The following is a 24,439-nucleotide window of genomic DNA, read 5'->3' as shown; positions in this document are numbered from 1 at the left end:
TATTTTTAACCACACTTATTCTTTGAGCTCCCACCACGAAAAAATTAAAATAATATGGAAATAAGCATAGTATTGTGAGTTAAAATATAACTAGTACTATTCGGGTAAATCATGATCAGAACACACAATTATTTTCACATAAAAACAAAACTGATAAAAAGAACACTGACTGGAATGTAGAAAACAAAAGAAAGAATTTCTCAGGCACTGAGTGGAGGCGGAGGAGAATAGGCTATTTGTCGCTCTCCGTAGTGCTGAAATAAGATCCAACCGACCATTTTGACAAGGAGGGGGAAAAATCAAAACAGCGGCATTTAAAATATTCTAACCTCTATAGGTGAATCAGGTTCATCTAGGATGCTCTTTTCACTGCGTATCTTCTGCATCGTCCCTGCAAAGTGGGGATCCATTGCCAGCACGTTGTGGCTTGCAGTTCTGTCCATTTTACAGTCACTTTTTCTGGAGTCAGTGGTCCTGCACACCTCATAATTGTACACGTGCGGGAGGGTCCCAGTCCCCAAAGTATCCGAGTACCGAGGTGGATAGTACGGGATGACGGGCAGGTTGGAGTGGTACAGAACGCGAGACTGTCTCCACCTGTACACTTTGACTGCTATGATGAGCAGCAAGCAGGTAATGAAGAGGAAGGAGACCACAGCCAATGCCAAGACCAAGTAAAAAGTCAGCTTGTCATTGTACTCCTTGTCGTGCATGCTCAAGTCAGTGAACTCTGAGAGCACCTCAGGGAAGCTGTCGGCCACCGCCACGTTCACAATGACTGTGGCTGAACGAGCGGGCTGCCCGTTGTCCTCCACCACAACAGTCAGTCTTTGTTTGACAGCATCTTTATCAGTCACTTGGCGGACCGTTCGGATTTCTCCATTGTGGAGGCCCACTTCAAACAGCGCCCTGTCCGTGGCTTTGTGCACTTGATAGGAGAGCCAGGCGTTCTGGCCAGAGTCTACGTCCACGGCCACCACTTTGGTCACCAGATAGCCCACGTCTGCCGAACGAGGCACCATTTCGGCCAGCAGCGAGCCACCCGTCTGCACCGGGTACAGCACCTGAGGGGCGTTGTCGTTCTGGTCCTGGATCAGGATGCGAACGCTCGTGTTGCTGCTGAGGGGAGGGGAACCTCCATCCAGCGCTCTGACCAGGAAGTGAAACTCTTTCAGTTGCTCATAGTCAAAAGAGCGCACTGCATGGATGACTCCACTTTCAACACTAACAGACACATATGAGGAGACTGGCACTCCGTTAACTGAGGAGTCCTCCAGGATGTAAGAAAGACGAGCATTTTGGCTCCAGTCAGCATCACTGGCTTTTACGGTTAATACGGAGAGACCTGGTTTGTTATTCTCTACAATGAAGGCTTCATATGAGCTCTTCTCAAAGAGGGGCACATTGTCATTCACATCTGAGATGTGCAAGCTGAGTGTGACACTGCTGGAGAGAGAGGGCAGTCCATCATCAGAGCACGTCACTGTGATATTATACTCTGATGCAGATTCTCTATCCAAGGCTAACTCTGTTAACAGACTATACAATCCATTCATTGTGTTCTGTATTTTAAATGGAATGTCATTGTTAATGTGACATCTGAACTCTCCATTGCTGCCAGAGTCGGGATCACTAATACTTAACATAGCGACAACAGTATTTTCTGGAGAGACCTCAGAAATAGAATCTGATTTGGAGAGTATTTTCATTTGAGGACTGTTGTCATTTACGTCAATAACATCCATCAAGATTTTACTTGAATCCGACAGTCCTCCATTATCTACAGCTTCAATTTCTATTTGTAATATTTTTGTTTTCTCATAATCAATTTCACCAATTAAAATAACATCCCCAGATGCACTATTTATCTGAAATTGATCTGATAATCTGAGCTTGTTTTTTGATATTACATAAAATATTAGTCCATTTGAGCCACTGTCTTTGTCAGAAGCACTAACCGTTATTACACTGGTGCCTTTTGGTGCATTTTCGCTAATAGTTGCCTTGTATAAAGTCTTAGTAAACACAGGGGCGTTATCATTTACATCTAATACATGAACAATAATCTGCATCGTTCCTGATTTGTGCGGTTGTCCGCCATCAATGGCTGTTAATAACAATGAAATCTTCTCCTGCTGCTCTCGATCAAGAGCCTTTTGTAATATCATCTCCACTTTTTTCTGCCCGTCAGCTTGATTTTCTAATTTCAGTTGAAAATTATTGGTTGGGCTGAGCGAATAGCTTTGTAGCCCATTTGCACCAATATCAGCGTCGATTGCTCTCTCCAGCACAAATTTAGAGCCAACAATGGCTGATTCGCTGATTTCAAAACGTTTGCTGCTGGATTCAAAGATCGGTGCATTGTCGTTAATGTCAGTGATTTCAATAGTGATGCGAAATAATTCCATGGGATTTTCCAAAATCAACTGCAAATGCAAAGCACAGAGGGTCGTCTCACCGCACAGCGTCTCTCTGTCTATCCTCTCCTGCACAAGGAGGAGCCCTCTTTCTTTATCCAGCGCGATATATTCCGCACTGTCCCCAGAATGAATGCGAGCTCGACCAGATTTCAGCCTTTTCACGTCCAAGCCTAAATCTTGAGCAACGTTTGACACGAAAGAGCCTTTTTCCATTTCCTCCGGGATCGAGTAGCTGACTTGTCCAAACACGGAGGGTGAAGAAAGAACCAAGATGAACAACAGCGGGACTCGTTGCAGCGCCATCGTTTTAAATAAAAATTCCACGAATCTCATAAATCCATTGAAAAAAAAATCTGTATAATTCCAGTTTACAAACGATGTAGGCAGACAACAGCCATGCACGTCCACGGTTAGCGAGTACTGTCTGGAAATGACTGCTTTATTCTCGAAAGCGTCATCGTGTAAAAGGGAGGAACTGAAGCCCTGTCGTAGACTGCCACACTCTGGCCACAAGCGGCCTTTTCTGTTCTGCACGCAACAACAAAGTCTCGGATATATTAAACGAAAGTAAACTAGAAATGTCAAAACATCACTTTCGCTACATGTCCTTGAAATAATATATATTTGATGTACTTGCAAAATGAGCAATGAATCTTTATGAGTTTAAATAACATATTTACAAACACAAATACGAAATTCACCTGTAGGCTTGCCGTCCCATGTAGTATACTTACTGTACAGGACTTATTATTTATTTTTGTTATTATCGGCCAGTAGATAAAGTTTTAGACGTATACCGAACATTGCCTAAAAAGAAGAATACTTAGGATTTCATTCAGTATAAATCAATCATAGCCTACTAATAAAATGAATTATGCTATTGAGTTGTCGCAAATGACGATGATGATGATGATTATTATTATTATTATTATTATTATTATTATTATTATCACTAAAAGGATTATTTTTGTTATTATGAGAATGATTGAAGAACTGCAAAACATAGTTTATGGTAGTCACAACACCGTGATCAATGCGTTGTAGGCTACTCTTATTATTACAAACTGGCAGTTATGAAAATTGTAAGATACCATTTACATTAACTGATTGGTTCCTCTGATATTGAATAATTATGATTAGACTTCCTGTAGCGCCACTGGATAAAATAGATACATTTAAGTAAATAATAATGTCATCTTAATGTTGTTGAATTGTGTATAATTGTGTATGTTTTTTAAGTTATATAAAATATGGCCAGTATTGATAATTGAAACACAGCACTTAATTTAGCTCATCAGTCACAGCATGGACCTACGTTTTGTCCAAGGTAACCCTGTTCAATAATTGCAACTGTGAATAGTGATCAACCTCCAGAGGAGAGTCAGGCTATGTGTCGCTCTCCGTAGTGCTGAAATAGGATGCGACCCACAGTTCTGACTTGAAGAGGGGAAAAACAAAATAGTGGCAGTTAAAATATTCAAACCTCTAAAGGAGAATCAGGTTCATCCAGGATGCTCTTTTCGCTGCGCATCTTCTGCATCGTCCCTGCAAAGTGGGGATCCATTGCGAGCATGTTGTGGCTTGCAGTCCTGTCCATTTTACAGTCACTTTTTCTGGAGTCAGTGGTCCTGCACACCTCATAATTGTACACGTGCGGGAGGGTCCCAGTCCCCAAAGTATCCGAGTACCGAGGCGGATAGTACGGGATGACGGGCAGGTTGGAGTGGTACAGGACGCGAGACTGTTTCCACCTGTACACTTTGACTGCGATGATGAGCAGCAAGCAGGTGATGAAGAGGAAGGAGACCACAGCCAGCGCCAAGACTAAGTAAAAAGTCAGCTTGTCATTGTACTCCTTGTCGTGGATGCTCAATTCAGTGAACTCTGAGAGCACCTCAGGGAAGCTGTCGGCCACCGCCACATTCACAATGACTGTGGCTGAACGAGAGGGCTGCCCGTTGTCCTCCACCACAACAGTCAGTCTTTGTTTGACAGCATCTTTATCAGTCACTTGGCGGACCGTTCGGATTTCCCCATTGTGGAGGCCCACTTCAAACAGCGCCCTGTCTGTGGCTTTGTGCACTTGATAGGAGAGCCAGGCGTTCTGGCCAGAGTCCACGTCCACGGCCACCACTTTGGTCACCAGATAGCCCACGTCGGCTGAACGAGGCACCATTTCGGCCAGCACCGAGCCACCCGTCTGCACCGGGTACAGCACCTGAGGGGCGTTGTCGTTCTGGTCCTGGATTAGGATGCGAACGCTCGTGTTGCTGCTGAGGGAAGGGGAACCTCCATCCTGCGCTCTGACCAGGAAGTGGAACTCTTTCAGTTGCTCATAGTCAAAAGAGCGCACTGCATGGATGACTCCACTCTCAGCACTAACAGACACGTATGAGGAGACTGGCACTCCGTTAACTGAGGAGTCCTCCAGGATGTAAGAAAGACGAGCATTCTGGTTCCAGTCAGCATCACTGGCTTTTACAGTGAATACAGATAGACCTGGTTTGTTATTCTCTACAATGAAGGCCTCATATGAGGTCCTCTCAAAGACAGGTGCATTGTCATTCACATCTGAGATGTGTAAAGTGAGAGTGACGCTACTGGAGAGGGAGGGCACGCCATCATCAGAGCACGTCACTGTGATATTATACGCAGATGCAGATTCTCTATCCAAGGCTAACTCTGTTACCAAACTATAAAATCCATTCATTGTGTTTTGTATTTTAAATGGAATGTCATTATTAATGTGACATCTGACCTCTCCATTGCTGCCAGAGTCAGGGTCACTAACACTTAACATAGTGACAACAGTATTCTCTGCAGAGTCCTCTGAGATGGAATCTGACTTGGAGAGTATTTTTATTTGAGGACTGTTGTCATTTACATCAATGACATCAATCAGAATCTTACTTGAGTCAGACAGTCCTCCATTATCTACAGCTTCAATGTCTATTTCTAATACTTTTGCTCTCTCATAATCAATGTCACCAGTTAACATAACTGCTCCAGTTATACTATTGAGCTCAAATAGATCTGATAATCTGAGCTTGTTTTTTGATATTACATAAGATATTTGTCCATTTGAGCCACTGTCTTTGTCTGAAGCACTAACCGTTATAACACTGGTACCTTTAGGTGCATTTTCACGAATAGTTGCCTTGTATAAAGTCTTGGTAAACACAGGAGCGTTATCATTGACATCTAATACGTGAACAATAATCTGCATTGTTCCAGACCTGCGCGGTTGTCCGCCGTCAAAGGCTGTCAATAACAATGAGATTTTTTCCTGCTGCTCTCGATCCAGAGACTTCTGTAATATCATTTCCACCTTTTTACGCCCGTCTGCTTGATTTTCTAATTTCAGCTGAAAATTATTGGTTGGGCTGAGCGAGTAGCTTTGCAGCCCATTTGCACCAATATCAGCGTCGATGGCTTTCTCCAGCACAAATTTAGAGCCGATGATGGCCGACTCGCTGATTTCAAAACGTTTGCCACTGGATTCAAAGCTGGGTGCATTGTCGTTTATGTCTGTGATTTCAATATTGATGCGAAACATTTCCATGGGATTTTCCAAAATCAACTGCAAATGCAAAGCACAGAGGGTCGTCTCACCGCACAGCGTCTCTCTGTCTATCCTCTCCTGCACAAGGAGGAGCCCTCTTTCTTTATCCAGCGCGATATATTCCGCACTGTCCCCAGAATGAATGCGAGCTCGACCAGATTTCAGCCTTTTCACGTCCAAGCCTAAATCTTGAGCCACGTTTGACACTAAAGAGCCTTTTTCCATTTCCTCCGGGATCGAGTAGCTGACTTGTCCAAACACGGAGGGCGAAGAAAGAACCAAGATGAACAACAGCGGGACTCGTTGCAGCGCCATCGTTTTAAATAAAAATTCCACGAATCTCATAAATCCATTGGAAAAAAAAATCAGTGTAATTCCAGTTTACAAACGATGTAGACAGACAACAGCCATGCACGTCCACGGTTAGCGAGTACTGCCTGGAAATGACTGCTTTATTCTCGAAAGCGTCATTGTGTGAAAGGGAGGAACTGAAGCCCTGTCGTAGACTGCCACACTCTGGCCACAAGCGGCCTTTTCTGTTCTGCACGCAACAACAAAGTCTCGGATATATTAAATGAAAGTAAACTAGAAATGTCAAAACATGACTTTCGTTACATTTCCTTGAAATAATATACATTTAATGTACTTGTAAAATGAGCAATGAATCTTTATGAGTTTAAATAACATATTTACAAACACAAATACGAAATTCACCTGTAGGCTTGTCGTCCCATGTAGTATATTTACTGTACAGGACTTATTATTATTATTATTATTATTATTATTATTACGATTATTATTATTACCATTATTAATATAGGCCAATAGATAAGGTTTTAGACGTATCCCGAACATTGCCTAAAAAGAAGAAGATTTAAGATTTCATTCAGTATAAATCAACCACAGCCTACTAATAAATGAATTATGCTATTACTTATTTAGCTCATAGAATATTTGATATTTTATTTCCGACTAGTAGAGGATTATTATTATTATTATTATTATTATTATTATTATTAAGATGATTTTTTTATTGTTATTATGATCATGATTGAAGAACTGTAAAATATAGTTTATGGCAGAATTAGTCACATAACCTTGAACAATGCGTTGGAGGCTACTCTTATTATTCCAAACCGGCAGTTATGAAAATTGTAAAATACCATTTACATTAACTGATTGGTTACTTTGACATTGAATAATTGTGATTAGACTTCCTGTTGTACCACTTGGTAAAATATATACAATTATGTAAATAATTGAAATGTCATTTTATTGTTGTTTAATTGTGTATCATTTTGTATGTTTTTTTAAGTTATATAAAACATGGCTAGGATTGATAATTGAAACACAGCACTTAATTTAGCTCATCAGTCACAGCATGGACCTACATTTTGTCCAAGTTAACCCTGTTTAACAATTGCAACTGAATAGTGACCAACCTCCAGAGTCAGGCTATTTGTCGCTCTCCGTAGTCCTGAAATAGGATGCGACGCACAGTTCTGACTCGAATAGGGGAAACACGAAATAGGGGCATTTAAAATATTCAAACCTCTAAAGGAGAATCAGGTTCATCCAGGATGCTCTTTTCACTGCGTATCTTCTGCATCGTCCCTGCAAAGTGGGGATCCATTGCCAGCACGTTGTGGCTTGCAGTTCTGTCCATTTTACAGTCACTTTTTCTGGAGTCAGTGGTCCTGCACACCTCATAATTGTACACGTGCGGGAGGGTCCCAGTCCCCAAAGTATCCGAGTATCGAGGTGGATAGTACGGGATGACGGGCAGGTTGGAGTGGTACAGGACGCGAGACTGTCTCCACCTGTACACTTTGACCGCGATGATGAGCAGCAAGGAGGTGATGAAGAGGAAGGAGACCACAGCCAACGCCAAGACTAAGTAAAAAGTCAGCTTGTCATTGTAGTCCTTGTCGTGCATGCCCGAGTCAGTGAACTCTGAGAGCACCTCAGGGAAGCTGTCGGCCACCGCCACGTTCACGATGACTGTGGCGGAACGAGAGGGCTGCCCGTTGTCCTCCACCACAACAGTCAGTCTTTGTTTAACAGCATCTTTATCAGTCACTTGGCGGACCGTTCGGATTTCTCCATTGTGGAGGCCCACTTCAAACAGCGCCCTGTCCGTGGCTTTGTGCACTTGATAGGAGAGCCAGGCGTTCTGGCCAGAGTCCACGTCCACGGCCACCACTTTGGTCACCAGGTAGCCCACATCGGCTGAACGAGGCACCATTTCGGCCAGCAGTGGGCCGCTCGTCTGCACCGGGTACAGCACCTGAGGGGCGTTGTCGTTCTGGTCCTGGATCAGGATGCGAACGCTCGCGTTGCTACTCAGAGGAGGAGAGCCCCCATCCTGCGCTCTGACACGGAAGTGAAACTCTTTCAGTTGCTCATAGTCAAAAGAGCGCACTGCATGGATAACTCCACTTTCAGCATTAACGGACACATATGAGGAGACTGGCACTCCGTTAACTGAGGAGTCCTCCAGAATGTACGAAAGACGAGCATTCTGGTTCCAGTCAGCGTCACTGGCTTTTACAGTGAATACGGAGAGACCTGGTGTGTTGTTTTCCACAATGTAGGCCTCATATGAGCTCCTCTCAAAGACAGGCGCGTTGTCATTCACATCTGAGATGTGCAAGCTGAGTGTGACACTGCTGGAGAGAGAGGGCACCCCCTCATCAAAGCACATCACTGTGATATTATACTCAGCTGACCTTTCTCTGTCTAAATCACCATCTGTCACTAAACTGTAGAAATTACTATCAGTCGACTTGAGAAGGAAGGGACTATTCAGATTTATTGTGCATTCTACTTTGCCATTTTCACCATCATCTTGGTCTTGAACGTTAATTATCGTTACAACAGTTTCACTCCTGACATCTTCAAATATGACATTTGTCTTTGACATGACACTGATCAGCGGGCTGTTATCATTCACATCCACAATGTCAACTACAACCTTGCAGCTGTCTGTTAGTCCCCCATCATCACTTGCACGCACATTAATTTGATAGTTGCGAGCTTTTTCGTAATCTATATTCCCTATCAGAGTGACCTCACCATTGTCTTCATTTATATTAAACAAATGCTTTATATCATCCATTTTATGTCTGATTGAATATTTTATTTTACCATTGGCTCCGTGATCAGCATCCGACGCACTAACTACAGTCAAGACGGTACTTTTAGGTGTATTTTCTGCAACAGTAGCTTTGTATACGGGCTTTGTGAAAACGGGTGCGTTATCGTTGACGTCCAATACAGTGATAAGAATCTGCATTGTGCCCGACTTCTGCGGCTCTCCTCCATCCACCGCCGTCAAAACGAGATGCAAATGTTCCTTTTTCTCTCTATCAAGAGCCTGCTTCAACACCATCTCAACACTGCGGGAGCCGTCTGCTTGATTGTGAAATTTTAATGCAAAATTATCAGACGGTTGGAGGAGATACGTTTGGAGACCGTTTATTCCAACGTCGAGATCAACCGCCTGCTCTAAATCAAATTTCGATCCTATCACGGCAGATTCGCTTATTTTAAATTTAATGTCACTTTTCTCGAAGGCGGGGGCGTTGTCATTAATGTCGAGAACCTCCGCTATAATTTTGTAAAATTCGATGGGGCTCTCTAAAATAATCTGGAAGTGCAGTGCGCACGGCATAGACTGTGCACAAAGCGCCTCTCTGTCGATTCTCTCCTTGATGAGGAGGACGCCCCTGTCTTTATTCAGCTCGATGTATTGCTTGCTATCACCAAAATAAACACGAGCACTGCGCGACTTCAGATTTTCCACGCCAATAGCCAAATCCTCGGCTATATTTCCCACTAACGAGCCGACGTGCATTTCCTCATCAATGGAATAGTTGATTTGTCCGAATGTAGCACTAATGAATAGGAGCGAGGTGAAAAGCGTTACTTGCCGTCTCATTGTTCTCCTTTCCCTCGTGTTCAAAATAGAAAATCACAATCGGGCAGCATTAATAGAAATAAAAAGACAAAAATCCCACGAATGAGCAAATCAGATCGGGCGGTAATTCATCCAAAATGGTCACAAAATAGTTCCAACGAGAAATACGCTCCAGTCCAGACAGCCTCTCGTATGGTTTGCCTTTTTTCCTCCCTACGTATTAAAATGTACAGGACGCACCCCGACCGTATAAGGCACATCATGGACAATAGCGTCCCTGCGAGTTCAAAATGGAAACTGCAGGATGAGTGTTACAAAATGAACGGATGATTACAACAACAAAGCTTCATTTATAGTAACCTAAATGATCCACGAGTCCAACTTGACCACGAAAGCATGACAGTGGAACAGATAAAGTGTTTGACCTCTCCATACTAATTAAATAATACAAGTATTTACAATATTTTCCACATTAACATACAATGTAATGGAATGTATTGGCAATGTATCATTATGACAGAAAATTAGTTAAGCTTTATGCAACGTTCTAAAAAAAGTTTAAAAGGATTATATCTTGTATTGTATACAATACAAGCGTTCTGGCCAGAACTACAAGTGTACCTGTGCACTTTATCAGTCACTTGGCGGACCACAGCGAGCCGCCTGTCTGCACTGGTATTTGCATATTGATGTGTTTATTTTCCCAAAAAGTTAAATTAGTGCCTACGTAATGCAAAGCTTAGAGGTCCTAATGTATGATACAGTAAATACTGCATGTTCCAAATAAAGCACCTTACCTCAAATCAAAGCACGGCTGAATAACTTGACTAACACACAATTCTTAACATTAATGTTAGCATTTAAAGACAACAGGTAAAACACACTTTAAACTAGATATAATGTCACTCATCATCGTCTTTATCTGTGGTGCTGAACCACTGAAACTACAACAAGGGACACATGATTTCATAATTGATGAATGCATTCACAATCGTATTTAAAAAAAAAGGCATGGAGAGTTAACACGAGTTAAAAAAAACTATTGTTACACTTCAGTTGTGTAAACACAAAGACACTTTGCAATATAATGGTAAGATAAATATGACCTAACTGGGAGTCATTTCAAGTGACCAACCTCAAGAGGAGAGTCAGGTTCATCCAAGATGTTCTTTTGAATGTGCATCTTCTGCAAGGTTCCGGTTGAACTGGGGTCCGTGACCAGCACATTGTGACTGGCTGCTCTGTCCAATTTAAAGTCACTTTTTCTGGAGTCAGTGGTCCTGCATACCTCATAATTGTACACATGCGGGAGGGTCCCTGTCCCCAAAGTATCCGAGTACCGTGGTGGATAGTAAGGGATGACGGGCAGGTTGGAGTGGTACAGGACGCGAGACTGTCTCCACCTGTACACTTTGACTGCGATGATGAGCAGCAAGCACGTGATGAAGAGGAAGGAGACCACAGCCAGCGCCAAGACTAAGTAAAAAGTCAGCTTTTCATTGTACTCCTTGTCGTGCATGCTCAAGTCAGTGAACTCTGCGAGCACCTCAGGGAAGCTGTCAGCCACCGCCACGTTCACAATGACTGTGGCTGAACGAGAGGGCTGCCCGTTGTCCTCCACCACAACAGTCAGTCTTTGTTTGACAGCATCTTTATCAGTCACTTGGCGGACCGTTCGGATTTCTCCATTATGGAGGCCCACTTCAAACAGCGCCCTGTCCGTGGCTTTGTGCACTTGATAGGAGAGCCAGGCGTTCTGGCCAGAGTCCACATCCACGGCCACCACTTTGGTCACCAGATAGCCCACATCTGCCGAACGAGGTACCATTTCGGCCAGCAGCGAGCCGCCTGTCTGCACTGGGTACAGCACCTGAGGGGCGTTGTCGTTCTGGTCCTGGATCAGGATACGAACGCTAGCGTTGCTACTAAGAGGAGGGGAGCCTCCATCCTGCGCTCTGACAAGAAAGTGGAACTCTTTCAGTTGCTCATAGTCAAAAGAGCGCACTGCATGGATGATTCCACTTTCAGCACTAACAGAAACATATGAGGAGACTGGCACTCCGTTAACCGAGGAGTCCTCCAGGATGTATGAAAGACGAGCATTCTGGTTCCAGTCAGCATCACTGGCTTTTACTGCGAATACAGAGAGATCTGGTGTGTTGTTTTCCACAATGTAGGCCTCATATGAGCTTCTCGCAAAGACAGGCGCATTATCATTCACGTCTGAGATGAGTAAGGTGAGAGTGACACTGCTGGAGAGAGAGGGCACGCCCTCATCTGAGCATGTCACTGTGATATTATATTCGCAGGCCCGCTCTCTGTCTAAATCACTGTCGGTCACTAAACTATAGAAATTATTAGATGTAATTTTTATCGCAAATGGATTATTTTCACCTATAAAGCAATTAACCTGTCCATTAGCATCAGAATCAGGGTCACTGACACTCATTAACGCTATCACAGTTCTGGCTGGTGCATCTTCTGGCACTGAGTTAGATGATGAAATCATATTCACAATGGGACTATTGTCATTTACATCAATTATATCAATTATTATTTTGCTGGAATCAGAAAGCCCCCCTTGATCAATAGCCTCTATATCAATGTGATAATTTTTCTCTTTTTCATAATCTACTAGACCATTGAGGATGACGTCACCTTCTCTAGTAATGTGAAACAGCTTCGACACAGTATCCATGCTATTCCCGATCACATAGGTTACTTCTCCATTTGATCCCTTATCTGCGTCTGTAGCGCTCACTTTTGTAATAAGTGTCCCTATCGCCGAGTTCTCAGTGATGCTTGCTTTGTACACAGCCTTACTAAATACTGGCGCATTGTCATTTGCATCCAGAACAGTGACGTGGATCTGCATTGTTCCCGTCAGCTGTGGCTCTCCTCCATCTTCGGCCGTCAAAACCAAAGATACGTGCTCTTGTTTTTCTCTGTCTAAAGGTTTTTGCAAAACCATTTCGACCTTTTTGCTGCCATCTGACTGACTGTGCAGTTTAAGCACAAAACTGTCGCTCGGCTTCAGGGTGTATCTCTGGAGCCCATTCAGTCCTATGTCGGCATCAAATGCTTTTTCCAGCATAAACTTAGAGCCCACAATGGCGGTTTCACTTATTTCAAATTTTCTCTCGTCTTTTTTGAACACTGGTGCATTGTCATTAATGTCCGTGATTTCCACCGTGATGGGGAATAATTCCAACGGATTTTCAAGTGTTATTTGGAAATGCAACGCACAAGGCGTCGTCTGCTTGCAAAGCAGCTCGCGGTCTATTTTTTCTTTGATAAGGAGGACTCCTCGTTCCCTATTCAGCTCGATATACTGAGCGCTGTCTCCCGTGTAAATGCGTGCTTTGCCCGTCTTCAGCCTTTTGACGTCTAACCCTAAATCTCGCGCTATGTTACCGATCAAAGATCCTTTCCCCATCTCCTCCGGAATGGAATAAGTGACCTGCCCTTTCACGGAGCCGAGGCAGAAGATGAACATTACCAGTACTTGCCGTCTCATTGTCCGAGCTGCACAAAAACACGGTCCTATATTCCCTTTACGTAAGCCACTCCACTGAAAATAGACACCGCCCAAAAAAGAAGGCAAATGATTTAAAATCCAAATATGAAAATCGAGTTGAGACCCAGCGTGAAATATCCGTTTGCGATGCAGCGCTTCCACAATTGACGCGGATGTGCATCGACCAAGGGGGAGTAAATGTGACAAAAGGTTTGAAATGGCCAACTGAAAAAATATTAGCCAACAGCGTCCCGTAGAGTTCAAATGGCGCAAGTGCAACTCAAAAATATTTTTTAAGACATACGGTAGTCTATCGTATTGCAATATCAAATTAATCCAAAGACAGTTTATAATAACAAAATATATAAAAAAGGAAGGGCAATACCACAGTCATAATGCTGACTAAAAGTATATAATATAATTTAGATATTTGGTCACGTGATATTAAGTTCTATTGCGGGCTATTGAGGTTCTTGCAGACAAAATAAAATAAAATAAAAAACAGGAACAACCGCTGAAAGCAAAGAGTTCGAGCTGTGCAGCAGTCGCCTGTAACTGTCCATGGTGCTGGAAACTCACACACCCCATTCACACAGAAATGCTCTATTCTTTCTCGCAAAACACATGACAAAACCCCCCACAAGAAGACACCTTCATTTATCGGGGAGATCAGAGGTCATAATTGGAAAGGAAACATATTTAAAGGATTAAACACGTTGCTGCCCAAGCCACTAATGCAAGAGAATATGTATCAAATTTCATAAATTTGTAGCAAATTAATTTGTAGCTTACTCATAAAAGAAACAGCAAGGTCAAACTAATACACCGTTAAAAAAAATACTGGGTTAAAAATTGGACCCAGCCAGGAAGTCTGGTCAATTTTATCCAACTTTGAATTGTTTTGCCAAAAAAAAAGAACAAAAAAGAATATAAACCTCAATTTGATAGGTAGTATTCTGCAACAAAATGGTTTTGTACAACCCAAGAAACAACCCAGGAAGTTGAGCAAAATCAGGTCAAAATTTCAAGGGCTTTCTGACTTCGAATTCACTCACTTATTTAACTTGTTTTGTTTTCCAAAAGTTACTTTGGGTTCAATAAAGCGTCTATCTGCAAGCCAGTAATAAAGTCCAGTAAAATGTAATTGTTAGAAGGATAAAAGCAGGTGGCTGGCTCTAGTATGCAGTTTCACAAACAGATGAAAAGTGCCTGCTGCCTGGTGGTGATGTGTTCATCAACAATAATGAATTTGCATTCATGTCAAACATAATAATTTACTGCCGAGTGCAAATGAAGCACAATCGACCAACCTCAAGAGGAGAGTCGGGTTCATCCAGGATGTTCTTTTGACTGTGTATCTTCTGGATGGTTCCTGTCAAACAGGGGTCCAGCACGTTGTGACTAGCAGTTCTGTCCATTTTACAGTCACTTTTTCTGGAGTCAGTGGTCCTGCACACCTCGTAATTGTACACGTGCGGGAGGGTCCCAGTCCCCAAAGTATCCGAGTACCGTGGCGGATAATACGGGATGACGGGCAGGTTGGAATGGTACAGGACACGAGACTGTCTCCACCTGTACACTTTAACTGTGATGATGAGTATCAAGCAGGTGATGAAGAGGAAAGAGACCACAGCCAGCGACAAAACTAAGTAAAAAGTCAGCTTGTCATTGTACTCCTTGTCATGCATGCTCAAGTCAGTGAACTCTGAGAGCACCTCAGGGAAGCTGTCGGCCACCGCCACGTTCACAATGACTGTGGTGGAACGAGAGGGCTGCCCGTTGTCCTCCACCACAACAGTCAGTCTTTGTTTGACAGCATCTTTATCAGTCACTTGGCGGACCGTTCGAATTTCTCCATTGTGGAGGCCCACTTCCAACAGCGCCCTGTCCGTGGCTTTGTGCACTTGATAGGAGAGCCAGGCGTTCTGGCCAGAGTCCACGTCCACGGCCACCACTTTGGTCACCAGGTAGCCCACGTCGGCTGAACGAGGCACCATTTCGGCCAGCAGCGGGCCGCTGGTCTGCACCGGGTACAGCACCTGAGGGGCATTGTCGTTCTGGTCCTGGATCAGGATGCGAACGCTCACGTTGCTACTCAGAGGAGGAGAGCCCCCATCCTGCGCTCTGACACAAAAGTGAAACTCTTTCAGTTGCTCATAGTCAAATGAGCGCACTGCATGGATGACTCCACTCTCAGCACTAACAGACACATATGAGGAGACTGGCACTCCGTTAACTGAGGAGTCCTCCAGGATGTACGAAAGACGAGCATTCTGGTTCCAGTCAGCATCACTGGCTTTTACAGTGAATACAGAGTGACCTGGTGTATTATTTTCAACAATGTAGGCATCATATGAGGTCCTCTCAAAGACAGGTGCGTTGTCATTAACATCTGAGACGTGCAAGGTGAGAGTCACGCTACTGGAGAGGGAAGGCAGTCCATCATCAGAGCACGTCACTGTGATGATATACTCAGATGCAGATTCTCTATCCAAAGCTAACTCTGTTACTAAACTATAAAATCCATTCATTGTGTTTTCCATTTTAAATGGAATGTCATTATTGATATGGCACTTGACCTCTCCATTGCTGCCAGAGTCGGGATCACTAACACTTAACATAGTGACAACAGTATTCTCTGGAGAGTCCTCTAAAATGGAGTCTGACTTGGAAAGTATTTTCATTTGAGGACTGTTGTCATTTACATCAATAACATCAATCAAGATCTTACTTGAATCAGACAATCCTCCATTATCTACAGCTTCGATATCGATCTGTAATACTTTTGATTTTTCATAATCAATGTCACCAGTTAAAATAACATCCCCAGTCACACTACTAATCTGAAATAAATCAGATATGAGGGTGTTTTGGGATATTACATAAGATATTTGTCCATTTGAGCCACTGTCCTTGTCTGATGCACTAACCGTTATTACACTGGTACCTTTTGGTGCATTTTCGCTAATAGTTGCCTTGTATAAAGTCTTAGTAAACACAGGGGCGTTATCATTTACATCTAATACATGAACAATAATCTGCATTGTTCCTGACCTACGCGGTTGTCCGCCATCAAAGGCTGTTAATAACAATAAAATCTTCTCCTGCTGCTCTCGATCAAGAGCCTTTTGTAATATCATCTCCACTTTTTTCTGCCCATCTGCTTGATTTTCTAATTTCAGTTGAAAATTATTGGTTGGGCTAAGTGAGTAGCTTTGCAGACCATTTGCACCAATATCAGTGTCAATTGCTTTCTCCAGCACAAATTTAGAGCCAACAATTGCTGATTCACTAATTTCAAAACGTTTGCTGCTGGATGTAAAACGTGGGGCGTTGTCGTTCATGTCAGTGATTTCTATAGTGATGCGAAACATTTCCATGGGATTTTCCAAAATCAACTGCAAATGCAAAGCACAGAGGGTCGTCTCACCGCACAGCGTCTCTCTGTCTATCCTCTCCTGCACAAGGAGGAGCCCTCTTTCTTTATCCAGCGCGATATATTCCGCACTGTCCCCGGAATGAATGCGAGCTCGACCAGATTTCAGCCTTTTCAGGTCCAAGCCTAAATCTTGAGCCACGTTTGACACTAAAGAGCCTTTTTCCATTTCCTCCGGGATCGAGTAGCTGACTTGTCCAAACACGGAGGGTGAAGAAAGAACCAAGATGAACAACAGCGGGACTCGTTGCAGCGCCATCGTTTTAAATACAAAATTCCACAAATCTCATAAATCCATTAAAACAAATCCGTGTAATTCCAGTTTACAAACGATGTAGACAGACAACAGCCATCCACGTCCACGATTAGCGAGTAGTGTCTGGAAATGACTGCTTTATTCTCGAAAGCGTCATTGTGTGAAAGGGAGGGACTGAAGCCCTGTCGTAGACTGCCACACTCTGGCCACAAGCGGCCTTTTCTGTTCTGCACGCAACAACAAAGTCTCGCACACATAAAGTGTAAAACATGCAAATATTGCCATGAAAATGTATTAGTGTATCAAAGCACTACAAAAGTAATCATATTGGTTTATTTAATATTTTTTCGTAACAAAATCCGAGTTTGTTTTATGAATTCAAATACATATATGCGCACGCAAATGAATACAGGATTTTTGATCACAACAGTTATATATGCATAAATACATGTATTTTTTAAATTTTCATTTTTGGCAGTTTATATGGCCATATTAAGATGCCCCAAAACAGCGACGTATGCTTAAACTTTAGCCATTAAACATGCATTGCCAGTGGTCTTGTTTGCATTACCATGCATGATAGTTCTGAAAAGAAACTGGTCTGACACCTCACATATATTATTATATGTATTTATATTGTGATATATATTATATAATTACATATATTATATTATATAATATTCATTATTATTATAACTATTATTATTATCATATTATCATTATTATTATCATATTGTTATTATTATTATTATTATTAGTAGTAGTAGTAGTAGTAGTAGTAGTAGTAGTAGTAGTAGTAGTAGTAGTAGTAGTAATAGTAGTCATAGTAGTCGCAGTAGTAGTAGTAGTAGTAGTAGTAGTAGTAGTAGTAGTAGTAGTAGTAGTAGTAGTAGTAGTAGTAGTAGTAGTAGTAGTAGTAGTACCAAAATTAGGATGCAACTATTTTATTATTACTATGATTCTTATTTTTTGGTCTTTAATCTTAAGAAATGCGTACTGCAACACAAAGCAGATGTAACTTCCCTTTGCTTATCTTAATGGTGATGAATGGACTCCGACGTGAAATTGTAATTGTGGCGCTTTTGTTCACTGACAACGGTAAAAATTATCTTACAAACAAGCTCTTGTAACCAACCTCAATAGGTGAGTCAGGTTCATCCAGGATGTTCTTTTGACTGCGTAGCTTCTGCATTGTCGCTGTGGAACTGGGGTCTGTGACCAGCACATTGTAACTTGCAGCTCTGTCCAATTTACAGTCACTTTTTCTGGAGTCGGTGGTCCTGCACACCTCGTAATTGTACACGTGCGGGAGGGTCCCCGTCCCCAAAGTATCAGAGTATCGAGGCGGATAATACGGGATGACGGGCAGGTTGGAGTGGTACAGGACGCGAGACTGTTTCCATCTGTATACTTTGACTGCTATGATGAGCAGCAAGCAGGTAATGAAGAGGAAGGAGACCACAGCCAGCGCCAAGACTAAGTAAAAAGTCAGCTTGTCATTGTACTCCTTGTCGTGCATGCTCAATTCAGTGAACTCCGAGAGCACTTCAGGGAAGCTGTCGGCCACCGCCACGTTCACAATGACTGTAGCTGAACGAGAGGGCTGCCCGTTGTCCTCCACCACGACAGTCAGTCTTTGTTTGACAGCATCTTTATCAGTCACTTGGCGGACTGTTCGGATTTCTCCATTGTGGAGGCCCACTTCAAACAGCGCCCTGTCTGTGGCTTTGTGTACTTGATAGGAGAGCCAGGCGTTCTGGCCAGAGTCCACGTCCACGGCCACCACTTTGGTCACCAGGTAGCCCACGTCTGCCGAACGAGGCACCATTTCGGCCAGCACCGAGCCACCCGTCTGCACCGGGTACAACACCTGAGGGGCGTTGTCGTTCTGGTCCTGGATCAGGATGCGAACGCTTGCGTTGCTGCTGAGAGGAGGGGAGCCTCCATCCTGCGCTCTGACAAGGAAGTGGAACTCTTTCAGTTGCTCATAGTCAAAAGAGCGCACTGCATGGATGACTCCACTCTCAGCACTAACAGACACATATGAGGAGACTGGCACTCCGTTAACTGAGGAGTCCTCCAGGATGTACGAAAGACGAGCATTCTGGTTCCAGTCAGCGTCACTGGCTTTTACAGTGAATATGGAGAGGCCTGGTGTATTGTTTTCCACAATGTAGGCCTCATATGAGCTCCCCTCAAAGACAGGCGCATTGTCATTCACATCTGAGATGTGCAAGCTAAGTGTGACACTGCTGAAGAGGGAAGGCACACCCTCATCAGAGCACGTCACTGTGATATTATACTCGCCCGACTGCTCTCTGTCTAAATCCACCTCTGTAACTAAAGTATAAAATCCATTTAAAGAGGTTTGTATCTTAAAGGGAGTCGCATCATCTTTGACACATTCTACTTGTCCGTTATTTTCTGAATCTGGATCACTCACACTTAACATTGCTATGACAGTATTCGGAGGCGAGTTTTCTAAAATGGTGTCGGATTTGGAAACAACATTGATAACAGGGCTGTTGTCGTTCATATCAATCACGTCAACAACCACCTTTGTTGAATCAGACAAACCTCCTGTGCCAACCACTTCCACATCCATCTGATAGGAAGTTGCCTTTTCATAATCTACGTCACCTACTAGTGTGATAACACCAGTTTGCTGGTTAATATTAAATATGTCTGTCAGAAGGCGTTTGTCGGGAGATATTAAATATGATACTTCACCATTTACGCCAATGTCTTTATCAGATGCACTCACAGTTGTTACGCTGGTGCCCTTGGGTGCATTTTCAAGTATTTTTGCCCTATAAATACGTTTTTCAAAAGTAGGTGCGTTGTCGTTGGCATCTAACACATTAACTAATATCTGCATAGTGCCTGACAGTTGTGGCTCACCTCCATCAATAGCAGTTAATAAAAGCCTTATATAATCCTGCTTTTCTCGATCGAGGGGCTTCTGCAGCACCATTTCTACCTTTTTACTCCCATCAGCCTCATTCTCTAATTTTAAGGCAAAATTATCAGCAGGAGTGAGCACGTATTGTTGTAAGCCATTTATTCCTATGTCCAAATCGATTGCTTTTTCTAATATGAATTTTGATCCTATGACGGCTGACTCGCTAATTTCAAAGCGCTTTTCAGCGTTGGTGAAGCTGGGCGTGTTATCATTTATGTCGGTAATCTCCACCGTAACTCGAAACATCTCCATTGGATTTTCCAGAATGATCTGAAAATGCAAAGCGCACGGCGAGGTCTCTCTACACAAAGCCTCCCTGTCTATCCGCTCTTGGATTACGAGGACTCCTCTTTCTTTATTCATGCCGATGTACTCCACACTGCGGCCGGTGTACACGCGAGCCTTGCCAGATTTCAGCCTCTTGTTATCTAAACCTAAATCATGCACTATATTTCCAAACACAGAGCCTTTCGGCATTTCTTCGGGGATGGAATAGCTGACCTGGCCAAGCACAGAGTGAAGGCACACAGCCGAGAAGAACAACAGTACTTGCCGTCTCATTGTTTTGTCCGTGGAGCTTGTTTTCATTCAGCAATTAAAAGCCTACAATCCCGAGTCCATTAGCAAACGTACTTCGAAAAAAGGCAGAATTCCACAGCAGTTCCTATAAAATCCAGTCAAATCGTGAATCCTCACTGTTTGCGTCAAGAGAGACGACTGTTCAGTATGTGCTATCACCAATACAGCAGCGCAGAAGGCAGGGACAAAGAATAGAGGAGGAAGAAAAAAAACAACAAAAAAACAGCAGCCTTTATATCTCATCAGGCATGCCAACAGCGCCACTTTGAGACGAAAAATATAAACTACAACAGAAAGTAAAAAAAAAAATAGTGGGGGGAAAATAACACATGCCACCAAACTCAACTGGCAGAAACTAAAGTACTAAAAATAAAATATGACAATTAAAACAGAACTAAAGCTATAATATTTGACTATTATAAAGTATGCATATATCATAAATGAATGCTTATTTGAATTATTTGATAATCAGTAAATTACATGCAGATAACACAATCGATCACTTGGCAGTGAATAGGGGCATTGCGCACTACAGGTCATTCAAGCAACACGGCTGCTGTCCATGGTGCTGAAAACAGCTGCTTTGGAGTTTGTCAAATATCTGTAATCAGGACTAACTTCAGCCCAGACGTTTTGTTTTCTTGACAGTAATGGACAACCTGTTTGGTGGACATTATTACACCTTATATATTCTTGCCGTTTTGTAAAGTTAAGTATTTTAACTGAAATATAGCAACTACAGCCTGCATACACTGCATAATCATTCTCATATTTGACTTTAAAAAGTAGCCACCATTAACATATGAATCACAGCAAATTGCCATTTGATGACATTCACCTTTACAGGAGAAGGTGAGTCACACACTTTCACGAGGCATCTGTATAGTATCAAAAACAAATGGCAGATAAAAGGTGTAATACATTGTGGCCATCTATAATCATGCATTTTTGCGATTGCTTACATAGCAATTTTTTAACATTTATAAGACTCAAGACACCAACCTCTAGAGGAGAGTCAGGCTCATCCAGGATGTTCTTTTGAATGTGTAGCTTCTGCATGGTCCCGGCTGAACTCGGGTCCGTTACCAGCATGTTGTGACTGACAGCTCTGTCCAATTTACAGTCACTTTTTCTGGAGTCAGTGGTCCTGCACACCTCATAATTGTATACGTGTGGGAGGGTCCCCGTACCCAAAGTATCCGAGTATCGAGGTGGATAATATGGGATGACGGGCAGGTTGGAGTGGTACAGGACGCGAGACTGTCTCCACCTGTACACTTTGACTGCGATGATGAGTATCAAGCAGGTGATGAAGAGGAAAGAGACCACAGCCAGCGACAAAACTAAGTAAAAAGTCAGCTTGTCATTGTACTCCTTGTCGTGCATGCCCAAGTCAGTAAACTCTGAGAGCACCTCAGGGAAGCTGTCAGCCACCGCCACGTTCACGATGACTGTGGCTGAACGAGAGGGCTGCCCGTTGTCCTCCACCACAACAGTCAGTCTTTGTTTGACAGCATCTTTATCAGTCACTTGGCGGACCGTTCGGATTTCTCCATTGTGGAGGCCCACTTCAAACAGCGCCCTGTCTGTGGCTTTGTGTACTTGATAGGAGAGCCAGGCGTTTTGGCCAGAGTCCACATCCACGGCCACCACTTTGGTCACCAGGTAGCCCACGTCGGCTGAACGAGGCACCATTTCGGCCAGCAGCGAGCCGCCCGTCTGCACCGGGTACAGCACCTGAGGGGCGTTGTCGTTCTGGTCCTGGATCAGGATGCGAACGCTCACGTTGCTACTAAGAGGAGGGGAACCTCCATCCTGTGCTCTGACAAGGAAGTGGAACTCCTTCAGTTGCTCATAGTCAAAAGAACGCACTGCATGGATGACTCCACTTTCAGCATTAACGGACACATATGAGGAGACTGGCACTCCATTAACCGAGGAGTCCTCCAGGATGTACGAAAGACGAGCATTCTGGTTCCAGTCAGCGTCACTGGCTTTTACAGTGAATACAGAGAGACCAGGTGTGTTGTTTTCCACAATATAGGCCTCATATGAGCTCCTCTCAAAGACAGGCGCGTTGTCATTCACATCTGAGATGTGTAAGGTGAGAGTGACGCTGCTGGAGAGGGATGGCACGCCCTCATCAGAGCACGTCACTGTCATATTGTACTCACTCGACCTCTCTCGGTCCAAATCACCATCTGTGACTAAGCTGAAGAATTTTTTAGATGTACTTTTCATCAGAAATGGCATATTATCTTCAATAAAACATGCAACATGGCCATTTTCTGCCGAGTCTGGATCTTGTACATTAAAGATGGTGACCACCGTTCCTGGTGAAGAATTTTCTGATATGGAACTGGTTTTGGACATGATATTTATAGACGGGGGATTATCATTTGTGTCAGTCACTTCCACAATAATTCTACATGAATCTGTCAGCCCTCCATCATCACTAGCTTGCACAAATATTTCATAGTGAGCCACCTTTTCATAATCTAGCCTTCCAATTAAAGACACGACACCACTTTCTTCATCAATTTCAAAAGTAACAGGGACGTCATCCGCTGTGTTGGTTATCGAATAAGACACTCTTCCATTTGAGCCTTCATCTGCATCCACAGCACTCACGGTGCACATAAAGGAGCCTTTTGAGGCAGTCTCCATCACAGTGACTTTATATATCTCCTGCGTAAATACGGGAGCGTTGTCATTTGCGTCTAGCACCACAATTTCTACACGCATTGTTCCTGTCAGCTGTGGATCACCCCCATCAGCCGCAGTGAGAACTAAAGAGAGATGTTCTTTAGCTTCCCTATCTAGAGGTTTCTGCAGAATCATCTCCACGCTTTTGCTACCATCTTGTTGATTTTTTAATTTTAGATGAAAATGATCAGAAGGCTTTAACGAGTAGCCCTGCAAACCGTTCACACCAACGTCTAAATCCACAGCCCTCTCCAGCACGAATTTTGCACCAATCACATTGGATTCGCTTATCTTAAACGTCACCTCATCCTTTTTAAAAGTGGGCGCATTGTCATTAATGTCATTAATTTCGACTGTCACCGTGTAGAATTCAATTGGATCTTCCAGTGTGATCTGTAGATGTAATGCGCACGGCGTTGTTTGTCCGCACAGCGCCTCCCTGTCGATCCTTTCTTTAACAACTAGCAGCCCTCTGTCTCTGTGCAGCTCCATGTAATCTGCATTCCCCTCCGTGTAGATGCGAGCTTTCCCAGATTTCAGCCTTTTCACATGCACGCCCAAATCTTGCGCTATGTTTCCAACCAAAGAGCCTTTGTTCATTTCCTCCGGAATGGAATAGGTGACCTGCCCGAGCACCGATCCGACAAAATATGCCCAAATGAACAATAGTACTTGCCGCTTCATTGTTCCATTCGATGTGCAATGGTCCAAATTAGAGATTAAAAAGATTTAAATTCCTCTTATCCAAATAGGGACTCGAAAAGAAAAATATCGTGGCGTCCGAGATGAATTTATCCTTAAAAAAACAACAACCACTGAACCAGCAGATACGAGCGCGTTCCCTCTTCTGTTGGTGTAATGTCGATGTGGCTCATTGTGTGCAGGGCACACGGATAAAGATCAGGAAAAATTTTGGTCAACAGCGTCCCTAAGAGTCCAAAATTGTGTACTGCAGGACACAATATCTAGGCCTCCGCCTACTGCAAAACAAGGGGAGGTATAACAAATAGCATTTTAAAGTCGTCCCCAAAGTCATCGTCATTTATTAAGAGGAAAATTAGGGTCAGGGTTAGGCTACTTCT

The 24,439-nt window shown here is 43.3% G+C and overlaps 5 protein-coding genes across 10 annotated transcripts in view; all 5 read right to left on the bottom strand.

Annotated features, from left to right (window-relative positions):
• The window catches only part of LOC147060988 (protocadherin gamma-C5-like), a 147,437-nt gene that overhangs the window by 50,667 nt on the left and 72,331 nt on the right, over positions 1–24,439 (bottom strand). For 2 of the 6 annotated variants that reach the window (XM_085931670.1, XM_085931696.1), the window contains exon 1: positions 18,246–20,633. The exons of 3 other annotated variants lie outside the window; for them this stretch is intronic. In XM_085931670.1, coding sequence (XP_085787796.1) covers positions 18,246–20,633 — 2,388 coding nt within the window. Of the gene's footprint in view, positions 1–11,036; positions 13,515–18,245; positions 20,634–24,439 lie in introns of those variants that run through there. One more of the 6 variants, XM_085931706.1, reaches the window with a different exon arrangement.
• Positions 201–2,723, bottom strand: LOC147061002 (protocadherin gamma-A12-like). Its single transcript, XM_085906558.1, has 3 exons — positions 2,389–2,723; positions 330–1,101; positions 201–254 (listed from the first exon to the last, which is right to left on the bottom strand). The coding sequence occupies exons 1-3, from the start codon at positions 2,721–2,723 to the stop codon at positions 201–203; spliced, it is 1,161 nt and encodes a 386-aa protein (XP_085762684.1).
• Positions 3,898–6,378, bottom strand: LOC147061001 (protocadherin gamma-A12-like). The gene is made up of 2 exons (XM_085906555.1): positions 5,975–6,378; positions 3,898–4,690 (listed from the first exon to the last, which is right to left on the bottom strand). Exons 1-2 carry the CDS (start codon positions 6,325–6,327, stop codon positions 3,898–3,900), a joined length of 1,146 nt encoding a protein of 381 aa, XP_085762681.1. The 5' UTR covers positions 6,328–6,378.
• Positions 7,529–9,990, bottom strand: LOC147061000 (protocadherin beta-16-like). The gene has a single exon (XM_085906554.1). The coding sequence runs from the start codon at positions 9,920–9,922 to the stop codon at positions 7,529–7,531; it is 2,394 nt and encodes a 797-aa protein (XP_085762680.1). The 5' UTR covers positions 9,923–9,990.
• LOC147060999 (protocadherin gamma-A7-like) lies at positions 21,509–24,041 on the bottom strand. The gene is made up of 4 exons (XM_085906551.1): positions 24,030–24,041; positions 23,713–23,981; positions 21,654–22,425; positions 21,509–21,529 (listed from the first exon to the last, which is right to left on the bottom strand). The coding sequence occupies exons 1-4, from the start codon at positions 24,039–24,041 to the stop codon at positions 21,509–21,511; spliced, it is 1,074 nt and encodes a 357-aa protein (XP_085762677.1).

This window comes from Syngnathus leptorhynchus, chromosome 2 (assembly GCF_054491065.1).
Source record: "Syngnathus leptorhynchus isolate UIUO chromosome 2, UIUO_Slep, whole genome shotgun sequence".
Classification (NCBI taxonomy): domain Eukaryota; kingdom Metazoa; phylum Chordata; class Actinopteri; order Syngnathiformes; family Syngnathidae; genus Syngnathus; species Syngnathus leptorhynchus.
This window is presented reverse-complemented; position numbering and strand designations above follow the sequence as displayed.